Source organism: Tursiops truncatus, chromosome 16 (assembly GCF_011762595.2).
Source record: "Tursiops truncatus isolate mTurTru1 chromosome 16, mTurTru1.mat.Y, whole genome shotgun sequence".
Classification (NCBI taxonomy): Eukaryota; Metazoa; Chordata; class Mammalia; order Artiodactyla; family Delphinidae; genus Tursiops; species Tursiops truncatus.
This window is the reverse complement of record NC_047049.1, coordinates 81423708-81436342: the sequence shown is the minus strand read 5'-3', so window position 1 is coordinate 81436342 and position 12635 is coordinate 81423708. Positions and strand designations below refer to the sequence as shown.

Below are 12635 nucleotides of genomic sequence, written 5' to 3'. Positions count from 1 at the left end.
TGGGAAGGCAGAGCCATGGCTTTGTACCCCGGTGCCTGGCACGACGCTGCAGGCCACAGCGCTCAGCAGTAAGTATTTACTCAAAGGACGACTGAATGTCATATATATACAGGGAAACGGCCCCCCTGTCCCCAGGGCAGCGTCACTGCACAAGATACTATAGCGATGGCAGGGGTTGTGTGGGGAGGGAGGGCCCAGGCTGTACATCCAGAGTGTTTCCCGCTCTGGGGTGGGTCTGTCTAGCAACAGCCTGAAGCCTGTGCATGAGCCCAGCTGGAGAGCCTGGGCCCAGCCCGGCCTGAAGCCCCCCGGCCTGCGGGGCAGGGCGGGCTGCTGCTTGGGGCACATGCACCTTCCTTGCCACGGCTCGAGCACATGCGGCACGGAGATGCTCAGCTGAACCTCCCTACGAATCCTTCCCTGGCTCGGGGGAGGGGGGAGGAGGTGTGCAAAGCCCCTGCGCCTTGGGCCTGGGGCTGCAGCCGGGCAGGGCAGTGAGGGCCGCCGAGTGGCCTGAGCGGCAGGGCGGGAGGAACCAGCCCAGCCGGGGTCCGCTTCGCCAGCCCCATCTCTTCCTTCCGTGTGCCCCGCACCCTGCCGCTCCGGCAGCTCGGCGGCGTCTGACACTGTTCCCGCAGCAGAGCTCGGCCACCTCTGCAGGGCAGAGCCAGGGAGCAGGCAGCCAGGCAGGCTCAGAGGGCCGGGCTCCTGACGCCGTTGCAGGCCTCTGAAGAAGGTGTCCTTAGGACAGAGCCCCGGCGGGGTCTGGGGGGTGTTTCTGGGGCATCACACGGCGCGCTCTCGAGAGCCATGGCAGCGACCTCTGTGCCCAGCATTCTGGTGAAGCCTTTGGCTGACACTGTAAGGGCCTGAGCCCTGATCGGTGTTTACGGCTGTTGTTTAACCCCAGGGGCCAGAGTGGGCAGGAAGAACGTGCAGCGGACAGCGCCAGCTAGCCCCGTGTCCCAGCAAGGAAGAGAGCAGCACAGCCCAGCCTAAGCTGCAGCATCCAGTGAGGCGCAGTGAAAAGGGTAAGTGGGCAAGTTCACCGGTTACCAAATCCTCCCTCGGCCTCCAGGGCCGGCCCAGGGCTCACCTGGATGATGAAGCCAGTGGAAGAGCACTGCCGGACCCAGAGGCTGAATTTCCGCTTTTTCCTCTTCCGCAGCTCCCGCTCTGTGCACGTGGCAATGAACACAGGGTCCTCATCAATCAGGGGTTCGTGTAGCACCTGCCGGGAAAGAAAAAGAGATTCTCATGGAAGGCAGCGTGAGCGCAGGGTGGGTCTTCAGGTCTGGGCTCAAATCTAGTCTCTGCCTTTGACCAGCTGTGTGACCTTGGCTAAGTTACTTTACCTCTCTGATCCTGAGTCCCCTTGAGTCTCCTCGAGTCTCCTCATTTGTCTATACCAGTGTTTGGGGGAGGATTAAATGAGAAACTGGCACTTAGCAGGTATTTAGTAAATGGAAATCATCATGACAGTTATTATTATTGGCCTAAGGTCCTCAGTCCAAACTCTCACTTGGGAGAGGGACCTCCAGCAGGGGTACTGACTTCCAGCTGGACATGCCTGGTGGGGACACCCACTTCCTTTCAAGGAAGACCTTTCCATTGATGGACGCTCCAACCGTTCACTGACGCAAAGGTGACCTACATCTAACCTAAACCTACCGACCCAACTTCACACGATTCCTTAGGTTCTTTAGGTTTTCCGGACAGCTCTCATGCTGGCCCATGACCTTCTTTTTCCCAGGCTAAACATTCTCTTTTTAAAAACTCTTCCTGAAATGACCCAGTTCCCTCATTGCCACAACCGAGCCTCTGGCTCTCCTCTGGGTCATCACGTCCTTTCTGACGTGGGACTCCCCAGGCAATTTTTAAACTTACTTCACCTATTTCCACTTCTACATGGCACGGTGACAGGACTTTTTCAATGACAAGACAATAAAGTAAAAAGAAATGGCATAAAAACAGGTTCCAGGGGTTCCCCAAGTTTTGTTTCTTCAAGCTAAAGCTTTTGGGGGGACTTCTGGGTAAATTTTAGGAAGCTGCTACACTTCCCTTCCAATCCAGTTTCAAGCTTCCTTACGGATTGGTACGTACATGTGTGGTTCACTGAAATGAAGAATGCTGGAAGTACTATGATTCCAAGAACTCTTCACAAAACTCCAGATCGGGGCTGGCCCACTGCCCGCTGTGAATGAAGTTTTCCCAGAACCCGCCGTGCCCCTCACTGACGTGCTGTCAGTGGCTGCTTTTGGGCTACAAGGTCCCGACACAGACCACACGGCCCCCAAAGTCTAATACCTGGCCACTGACAGAAAAAGCGTGCCCATGCCCGCTCTCCGTCAGGGCCTTTCAACTTGAATGAACAAACTAGTCACCTGGGAATCTTACAAAATGTGGGTTCTGTTTCGGAAAGCTTGGGGCAGGGCCTGAGTTTCTGCATTCCCAGCGAGCTCCCAGGTGATGTCAGAAAGTGGCCTGACGAGGGCAGAACAGGGGATAACACTGACCGAGTGTGAGATGGACAGTGGCTTTCCACTCTCCCATCAATGTTACCTCAAATTCCACTTAAGAAATAATGGCCCTGCAGTGTTGGGTCTTAGGTGTGCATACCAGCCCCTCCAGTGCTCTGTTGCTGGAAGCGGGGGGCATTAAGCCCGGCCTCCCCTGCCTTGAGCTCACGAAGGGGAGGCTGGAGAGGCTGACCTCGCGCCCGGTTCTGTGCGGCTCCCCAAACCTTCAAAGCCCATGTGGAACCACTGCAGCAGGATGGCCACGTCCCACACACGGAGGGGCGGGCGGGTGGAGTGGGGAGTGAGGAAGATGCAGCCCTCTCTCTGCTCTCCAGAAAGCCAACGTCCTCTACTCCACCTGCACTTACCACAGAATCCCGTTCAAGTTTCTATTTAATCACATGCTTCACCGAAGCAAAAGAGCCAGCAGGAACGCCTGGCCTTCCATGGCTTCTCCTCTTTTCTACCCTCATTACAGGCATGTGGAACGGATCACAGCTGAGCGCAGCACGGGGCAGGGCGCTCTCCAGAGCTCCGAAAACTGCCCCCTCCTCTGCCAGGCTGTCGTCGGCCAGCACTGCTGTCACCCAGCTGTGTGTTCTGAGTCCCTCCCGGGTATGACGAGCTCAGGCTGGGGGGGGGCAGTGGTTATGCAGGGGAGACACGGCAGCCATGTATTGACTTCCGCAATCCCTCCCCCAACCCTCCTTTAACTAATCTGCCCCCGGGCTTGAGGAGACGCAGCAGCTCCCCATTTGGTAGCTGTGTATAAACACTCGTGCCTGGGCGCACCCCACTGCTGGGGTTACTGATGGAGTCTGGGGACTCTGTAAGCTCATCCCAAAGGGACCCATTTGCTGGAATAAAAAGGCTCCAGAGACTGCAGGGCAGAGGGTGCCGTGTGCCGTGTGCCCAGGTGCGGTGTGTGCGTGGCGGCGATGCAGAGCTGTTCCCCGGAGCCTGGAGCGGAGTCTGCTGGGGGATGGGACGGGGACTGTTCCCACTGGTCTCAACAGGCAGAGTGAAGACCGGTCAATGGAGCCCTGAGGCCTCGGGGTGGAGGACTGCCACTTGAAAACACACCTTCTCCTTGGATGGAATGTTCCAGAGCCAACAGGGATTTCAGAAAAGGAGAAGCTGGAAAGCCAGGAAACCTTGAGGGTTTCCTTTATTTTACTTAACGAAGACGTATATGACCCTGACGTTTCTATGTGTAAGAACGAGGCAGCCTCTGCGGCAGTGAGGCAGAGAGGCTAAGGGCGTGCGCGTGTGTGCCCAGAGCCGCCGCTCGGCGGCCCGCGTTGGCGGGACCGCCAGCCCACAGGAAGGCCTGAGCATGCCCCAATCCACGCTGCACCTTCTGGTCTCACGTCCTTTGGCTGGCCCTCCTCACGCAGAGCTGGCTCAATGGGGCCCAGAGTCGGGAGGAAGAGGAAATTCCAGGTGATGACCAGCGCACTGGAAAGCCAATCCCAGGGACTCGGACTTCCCCTCTGCCTCGTGTTCCTGTCTGGTGGGTGGACTCTACCGGGTACTGTTTGCCCCCCAGACCCCCTTTCCATCTTCCTACCCTGCAATGTGTCCTGGTGGCCAACCTCTTATAAACCGCACACCCCAGGGCCCTGCCCCCAGCACCTGGCTTGTGTGGCCACGAGGGAGGGATGAACAAGAGATGCGAGCCCTGCCTGCCTGCCCACGCCGTCGCCACAGGCTCACGGCGGCTTCCCGCTGCTGCCAGCCCAGGTGTTCGCCGCCCTGGTGATGCCCCTAAACCCTGACTGTCCACAGTCCCTGCTTCCAATTCTCTGCAACTGCCCTTCTGGAACATAGCATTTGTTTCCTGCTGGGATCCTGACCGACATTTAGAGCACGGGATGGAAAATGGTAGCAACAAGAGCACATAAGTTTGCAAATACAAAGGTGAAAATAAAAATTAAATACAAAGTAAAATTTTAAAAAGAAAAAGCGAAGTGGGGGGAACAAAAAAACCCAACATGAGCAGAGAGCCGCGAGCCCTTCCCCAGACTAAATCTCACGTCAGCCCCTCTTTTCTCGTCTCAACAACTGGACGCAAAGAAAAGACGTGGGCGGCAAGAATAAAGTGACCGTCTCTCGAGGGTCTCCCCTCGCACCCATCTGAGCCGTACGACGCAGGAGGGCAGAGCTGCCGCCCCAGACGCCTGCCCCCCTCACGGCACCCATGCCTGGGGTTGGGAAGGGGTGAGCCCACACAGCTCAGAATTCGCTAGTGGGTGCTGCAGTGTGCCCACCGGCTAAACGGACCCTGGGGACACACACAGAGGCATGGCGATCGCCCGGGACGCAGGTCTCAGGTGTCTGATGCTGCAGTTCCAGAGGGATCAGACCGCCCGGGGCCGGCACACGGCAGGCACACACAGACATGGGTGTAATCACGGGTACAGCTCGTCTAGGGGCTGGAAGGACCCTGGGCAGCCTTATCTTTAGGCTGTTGAATATCAATCATCCAGGGAGTTGCTTGCTTGACTCTGGGAAGATGCTTAGTCTTAGTGAGCTCACAGCCCTGTCCAGCAGCTCTTCAAATGTTTGATGCCAAGGATGGCCAGAATATTGATTTTTCCCCTTGCATCCCAGCTGGTCTGGCTCATTTTCAACCAAGCAAATATTCAGTGACACACACAAAAAAGCCACGCCCAGCCCTGAACTTGGTCCTGCAGGGCCTGTTATAAGGCAGGGCGTGTGTCCCCAAAGACCCCACCTCCTGGTAAGAAGGAAGGTGAGTGACAAGACAAAACGGCATTCGTTGCCCTATAAGTAGTTGGGGGATTCGGGAAGCCTGGAGTCACACGGGGTCCTGGAGATGGGAAACCTGCAAAGCCAGAGAGGAGGGAACACCTCCCAGGAGTCAGAAGGCGCGTCACAGACACCTGGAGACCCTCATGAGCCGGCACATTCACAGGACAGCAGAGCAGAGGCAGGAGGACCGTGCAGGGACCGCGGACCTGACACAGGACATTATCTTCCCCACAGAAACCCTGTGCTTTCCAGCTGTGCAGAGAAGGTGAGGCAGGGAATTAGGAGAGGATCTCAAAGAGAACAGCGGAAAGAACCTGGGGCTCGTGACAAGGCCTTTAAGGAAAAGCACAAGGAAAAGTAGTTGGGTGGGTGGGTCTTTAAATGTACAGATAAAAGAGAAGTAAGATTCTGTCTCCGTATGGAACAGGTCAAAAGGAACTGGGCTCACGTGGGCCAAGAACCTCCTGATGTTGTCCTTAGAGAAATTTCTAGAAAGAGCCACCTCCTCAGTTTCCCAACCCGCAGAGCAACTTTGAGGACGATTCTGAGACTGTCTCACCACAGCCAAGTGCGATTGCCTCAGCCAACCAGAAGGCCTGGGCTCGGGAGCTTGGACACACACAGCCTCCATTTAGGAAGCGAGGAAGGTGAGGGGCCGTAACAGTCAGGGCCGGGGCTCTGTTACCTCCAGTCCAAAGGGGCCCCGCGCCAGGGGACCTCAGCACCTGAGCCACTCCGACGGCCTGAGGACGGCTGCAACCCCAGGTTCGTTCCCTTCACCCCCTAGAAGGCCTCTCGCCTCCTTTCACCACCAGCAGATGAGCACGTACTCGGAGGATACAAGAAAATTAACATCACCCTGAGCAAACTATCATTTACAAAGAAAGTGTAATTAAAGGAGACGGAGGGGCTTCCCTGGTGGCGCAGTGGTTGAGAGTCCGCCTGCCAATGCAGGGGACGCAGGTTTGCCGGGAAGATCCCACATGCCGCGGAGCGGCTGGGCCCGTGAGCCATGGCCGCTGAGCCTGCGCGTCCGGAGCCTGTGCTCCGCAACGGGAGAGGCCACAGCAGTGAGAGGTCCGTGTACCGCAAAAAAAAAAAAAAAGAGAAGGGAAACTGCATCTCGGAGCAAAACGCTGAATGTGCGTTGGAACTGTTCCTCCTTCAGCTCCCTCTGATTGGATGGGGATGGATGGGCTGGGGGACGAGCAGGGATACCCCGGAGGTGACCTCGGGGTCAAGGCAGGATGGGAGGGTGCCAAGGGCACCACCCACCGTTTCCCCAAACCACTGCCACCCCTGAAGGCCCGGCCCTGGCTGGCGGCCTCACCTGGGTTTGGGAAGGCCTGAAGGCGGCGTCGAAGCCATTCTGCAGGGAGTCCAGGAAGGGCTGGACCTTGTAGAGGCCGTGTGTGGTCTGGCTGGAGCGGAAGGCCACGACGTGGAAGTACTTGAGGATCTTCTCGAAGCGGGCCTGGCTCATGACCAAGGCAAGGCTGCGGTTGCTGTAGAAGCCGCCGCTCCAGATGCTGAGGACGGACTCGCAGTGGGAGGTGCTGGTGGAGATCACGTAGCCCAGGAACGCCTTCATCTCCGGCAGCGTCACGTCCACCCAGGCCCCGTCGCTCCCGAACCGCTCCTGGAACTTCTTGGCGTACAGGTTGGTCTGCACCACCATGTTCTTGAGGACGTTGTCAGGGACGAAAAGCTGGAAGAAGTCCACGGCACTGGCGCTGGGCGGCATCTTCCGGATGGGACCTGGACAGGCAGGCCAAGCGCCACTGCTACAGCCACTGGGTCCCCTCGAGGCCTCCGCCCGAGCGCCACCTTCCCTCCCGACTCCCTCCAGGGAGGAGCCCGAACACGCGCCCCGAAGCGTCCTGCTCTCCACCCCTCCCCCGACAGGACACGCCGCCCCGCTTCCCCACTGCGCCCTGCCCTCGGCCCGCCTCACAGCTCTGGCAGACCAGAAACACCATCGGAGAGAAAGGCCCGCGGGGTAGGAGGGTGGAGGGCCCCCACCAGCGACACAGCAAATTCGGAACAGAGGAGCTCGGCGTGGCGCTCTGGCTCTCGTCTCCTTGTAAGTTAAGGTGACTTTGGAAATAATCCTTTCACCACTCGGGGCCCGAAAGATTCCGTTCAAGCGAGACGGCAACCTATTAGGTACTGTCTGGGTGGTGACTCTTAATTTATTAGTAAATAAATCCGAAGGGTCTTGTTTAGATAATTTCACCAATGCAATGAAAACCTCACAGTTTTTTACAAATGCAAGGACAGCCTTTTGAAACACACACACACACACACACACACACACACATACACACACACATCCTTAAAGAGACATGGCTTTCAACTCCATGTAAGCCAGGCTAACAGCACGTAGAGACTTGAAGGGGACAAGCTTTGCTTCTACTGCATCCTCATAGTGACTTCTAATAAAAGCTGTGCACGTTCTTTGGAAGCTTAAACTCACCCCCAGCCCACCCCCAACTTTCCTCTACGACTGAATTAGGCAGTCTCTGAAAAACAACTTTTCTACAGCAAAATTAAGACTGACAGTGTACATGAGGCATCCCAGGTCTTAAACGCAGATGGACAGATCTGGGACGTGCAACCCTAAATTTACTGCTCGCTAACTGCACGGCCTTGGATAGATTTCTTCATCCCTCCCGTTCATAAAGTGGGCACAGTAATAGCTGCTTTGCCAGGCTGTCGTGTGGGGCAGGCTGAACGGGGGACGCAGGGGATGCCCCGCGCACAGTGCCTGGCCCTACGGAGGTACCTACAACTGGGTAACCTTTACTGAGACGTTATCTACAGAAATCCATTGACGGCGGGCTGAGGGCTTTAGAATGCTCTAACTGCCCTCATTTTACAGAAGAAGAAACCAAGGCCCAGAGAGCAAAGCGGCCACCATATTCTTGCTCACCAGTCGTTTCTTGGAAGGGCTCCAGGCGGTCCTGGTGCCACGGGCACCGCCCTGGCTGACCTGACAATGAGGCCGGGAAGGCGACTCCACGGCCGCCCTGACTGAAATCATTTTATTTCCGCGAACCTTGCAGTAGGTGAGGCCATAAATTATTCAGGGGTAGCTTTCAAAAAGGAGGCAAACCAGCATTTTAATGGCTACATCATGCTGAGTAAGCAGAATGAAATGTTCTCTTCCAAAAGTTACGTTTAAAGTCATTTTGCCTCTCAGACCATTTCAAAATGAATTCACACAGGGGCCTGGCCGACCGCTTAATGAAGAAACCGGGAAGTAGCTGATACCCTCTTATAAACTCACACAGCCGTCTCCCTCCCCTCCCTCCTCACGGCCACCCACCCCATCGTGTCACCACACCGCTCCTTCAAGGCCCCATCGCCACCACCCACCTGGTTCCCTCGGCCTCCAGGGGATCAAACCCAGGATGTGGAAGCAGGCCTGCAGACCGGGGGGCCCCGACAGTCGCTCAGAGACTCCCCAGCCCACCGCATGCGAGGAAACCCTAACCCCCCTTCTCAGCAGCGGCTACAAAAGCAGATGTGCTGTTTGGAAAGGGGACGGTCACTCGAGGGTGGCAGGGAACCACCATTCAGTGAAAAACGTCGTGGTGACCCTGGGAACAGAAAGGAGTGCAAGCGGTATTCCCTCCCCAGACGTTCTCGATGGGGTGAGGGGTGCAGGCCACGGAGAGTGACCCGGTGACGTCAGGCTGGGGAAGGCTGTGCCCAAGAGGGGACCCTGAGTCCAGGGCCTGGGGACAGGGTCCGGGAGGCTCCCTGAAGGGGCCACGCGAGCTGGGCTTCATGGGTGGAAAGTCATCAGCCCGTGGGGCGGGGCTGCAGACGTTGCAGAGTATTTCGGGCAGAGAGAACATCTCGTGCAAAGGCCCCGGGAGGAGGGTAAGCGGCTCGAGGCGTCGAGGGGCATGGGACCTGGGCTGGCACCGGGGCCGGGCCAGTGAAGCACCGTGAGCACGACGGACCACACCTCAGGGGGTCCTCGCTGTCGCAGAGTGGGGGAGGTCTGGGCAGCTCCTGAAGTCACTGAGACCCGGCGGGGACCCAACGGAGCGGGAAGGGTGGCCACGGCCCATCCCTGTGCTTCTCGGGCTCCTCCCCTGATCCCCCTGCAGGTGTGCTGGGCACGGGCACAGACTACAGGTGAGGGGGCAGTGGGGACGGCCTGAGCCCGGGAGCCTCCATGCAGAAGCGGCCACATCCACTGATCACTTCTGCTGGCACCAGGACTGGCACGCAGGCTGATACCGTAAGCTAACGGTGTCTGGACCGAAACCCCAGGCCCCCACTGCGCCCCCCACCCTCCGCTCCTCCCCACCGGCCCCCCGGTTACCTGGGCCAGACACCTGGACCACCGTGGGTCCTGCGCCTCCTGCAGCCCACGCCCACCCCTGCGGCACGTCCTGCCACCCTCACCGCCACACCGTGCCCACCAACCAGCGCATGCAGCCCGCCCTCCCACGCGGCCGCCACCTCTGGCCCGGACGATTAAAGCAGCCTCCCGCACGGGCATCCCCCCTCCCCAAATAACTGACAGCAACAGGGAAATTATTTTAAAGACACAAACCGGAGCACAGTACCCCTGCGTAAGGAAAACGCCCCCACGAGCGCCCACTGCACTTCAAGCAGAGCCACATTCCTCCCCAAGCGCTCAGGGTTCAGGGCCCTGCATGCCCCACCCCCAGGCTCGCCTGGGCCGCGCTGCATGCCGGGCAGGTGGAGCTGGTGTCAGGCCTGGGCCCCGGCATCTCTCCCCACCACAGGCCCTGCGTCCACGCAGGCCCGTCTGCGGGGACGAAGCCCTCCTGGCCTCTGGATTCAATGAGCATCCCCGGTAGGCTTTCCTGCCCACCCAACTGCAAGCTGACCAGCGCCGGGCTTCTCAGTCTCGGCCCCCACTTGGTCTCCCCGCTTATGTTCATCAGCCTACAGTGGTTTTCTTAGGGACTGACACTTGCTGTGGCCTGCCTCTGCTGCCCCACCCTCAGAGGTCGAGGCGTCGTATCACCCTGCCGCCTCGGAGCCCAGTACACGGTATGTTCATCACATTCCCGCTGATGGTGGATGGAACGTGAGTGGCAGGGAGGAAGGAGCCACGCCCGCCAATGAGATGCCCCTAGGCAGGGCCTGGCATCTGGACAGCAGCCCCCGTGCTAATGCCTGGTGGAGAGGCCAGGCCAGCCAGCAGCTTCTGTGTGTAACAGGAGGCCTGAGGGGGCGGGCAGGGTGGAGCAGAGCTGGCACGCCCCTGGCTGCACCTCCCTGAGGACACCAAGCTGGGGTGGCCAGGGGAACCCTGGGTGGGAAACACTTGGTCACGGACAGCATGTGGGAAGGGGCACGTCACAGACACCTACCAGGTGCCCAGCTTCGGTGAGCTGGCTTGGGATCTTGCTGGGTTTAATTTCCTCCCTCCCTCCCTTCCTGGATTGAGGGAAACCACTGCAGAACTCCCCCCGGCCCTTCTGTGTCTTCTGATGCCTTTTCCCCCTTCCCTGTCCACAGCTGCTGGCTGTGTGACCTTAGGCAGGCCACATAACCTCTCTGTGCCTCAGTTTCCTTACCAATCCGATTGGAGTAATAACCACCCTAGAGTGAGTGGAAGTCAGACAATGGCCGGTCCCGGCCAGTCCTCCCTGAGGCCCGCTGGGACGTGGGTCCCGGTCCCCAAGGAGCTTCTCCAGCTGCTCCCTTCCCTCCACGCACTGCACCATCCAGACCCGAGGCAGCGGGCACCCCGCGTGTGGCACTGACCCCCACCTCTGCCCTGTCTGGAAGAAAAGGCTGGCTTTGTGTGCTTTCGAAAGCGTAACCTTTTAGAGACTGAAGCTTTCATTTTGAGATGAGATTGGCATTTTGCATACACTGGCACTTTGGGGTACAAACAGTCAGCAGTTTTGCGACATATACGAGGAACACAGTATTTTGAATTAACGGTTTAAAAATAAAAAAAAACTTATCTCCAGGCCAAATCAAACGGTATAAAAATATAACGAGAGGACTTCCCTGGTGGCGCAGGGGTTAAGAATCTGCCTGCCAATGCAGGGGACACGGGTTTGAGCCCTGGTCCGGGAAGATGCCACATGCCGCAGAGCAACTAAGCCCACGTGCCACAACTACTGAAGCCCACGCCTAGAGCCTGTGCTCTGCAACAAGAGAAGCCACCGCAATGAGAAGCCCACGCACCGCAACGAAGAGTAGCCCCCGTTGCCGCAACTGGAGAAAGCCTGCGTGCAGCAACAAAGACCCAATGAGGCCAAAAAAAAATTAATAAATTAATAAAAAAAAATATAACGGGAACATCCTGCATCATTACAAAAATATTCCTCTCACTGGAGACACTGAAAAACCTTAAGGCAACAGTCCATAAATGGGTAACGCAGAAGACAGGCGGACCCGTTGTTCTCATTGCCAGCTGCAGCTGGTCTTCATCTTCGGTGGACGTAATCGTCCTGTCTCTCGCATCCTGCTCTCCTTCCCCCGGTGGCTGATAGGCAGGACAAGCCAGCTGTCTGACAAACACTTGAGGTCTAAGTCTCCACTGCAGGACGCAGCCAGGCGGCCACGGGAGAGCTCTAAAGTCTCTTCCCTTGCGTAACTTTTGCTCACAGCTAAGTGACAGTAACGAATGCAATTCACAGCCGGATCAAGGGGTCTCCAGGCAGGGGTAGGAGTCCCGGCTGTGTTCCCGACATCCCTGGATGTGTGGCAGGGGGAAGGGGGATACCTAGCCCTATGTCACCGGGCGGCTGTAGGCAGCACCAAGGCTCCCCTTCTGCTTAGGCCTGATCTGCAACGCTTACCAACATACGGAAATGAGCTCAGATCAGTGCTACAGTCCCCTAAATGGTGTCTTCCAACAGAGGAACATCTAAGGCCGTTAGAAAACCTGCAGAAACCTGGCCGGAAAACCCCAAGAACCGCATCAGTCACGTAACGTATCAGCTGTGGGGCTTCCTCGTTAGGGACGCGGAACAGTAAACTGTGCACGTGTGTGCGTGTGCGTGCGTGTGGTCTTCCTCGAGCTGACGCAGCACAGTGGCTGGCAAAGCAGTTGACCACACAAAGAAAACAGTTTTGGCGCCGGGCACCTGAGTTGATGCCGTTCACAGCGAACAGACCATAGAATAGCAGTGTGGAGTCCCTACAGAAAGAGGCTAGTGGACTAATGGAGACACTAAATCCAGAACCTTGACTAGACGTCATGTGGCAAAGCGCAGGTACACAGAGAAGGGGTGACATGCACCCGAGTCCGACGTGTCACCTTCAGAAACACTCACTGTAGGAGGCCCATACACACACGTAAGAAAGCCCTATTTCACACGAAACGTTCAG

The 12635-nt window shown here is 57.6% G+C and overlaps 1 protein-coding gene across 1 annotated transcript in view; it reads right to left on the bottom strand.

The window, feature by feature from the left end:
• Positions 1-12635, bottom strand: part of PGBD5 (piggyBac transposable element derived 5) — an 89386-nt gene that overhangs the window by 29169 nt on the left and 47582 nt on the right. The window contains exons 2-3 of the mRNA XM_033841862.2: positions 6625-7052; positions 1097-1231 (exon numbers count right to left, since the gene is read on the bottom strand). Coding sequence (XP_033697753.1) covers positions 1097-1231; positions 6625-7052 — 563 coding nt within the window. The remainder of the gene's footprint in view (positions 1-1096; positions 1232-6624; positions 7053-12635) is intronic.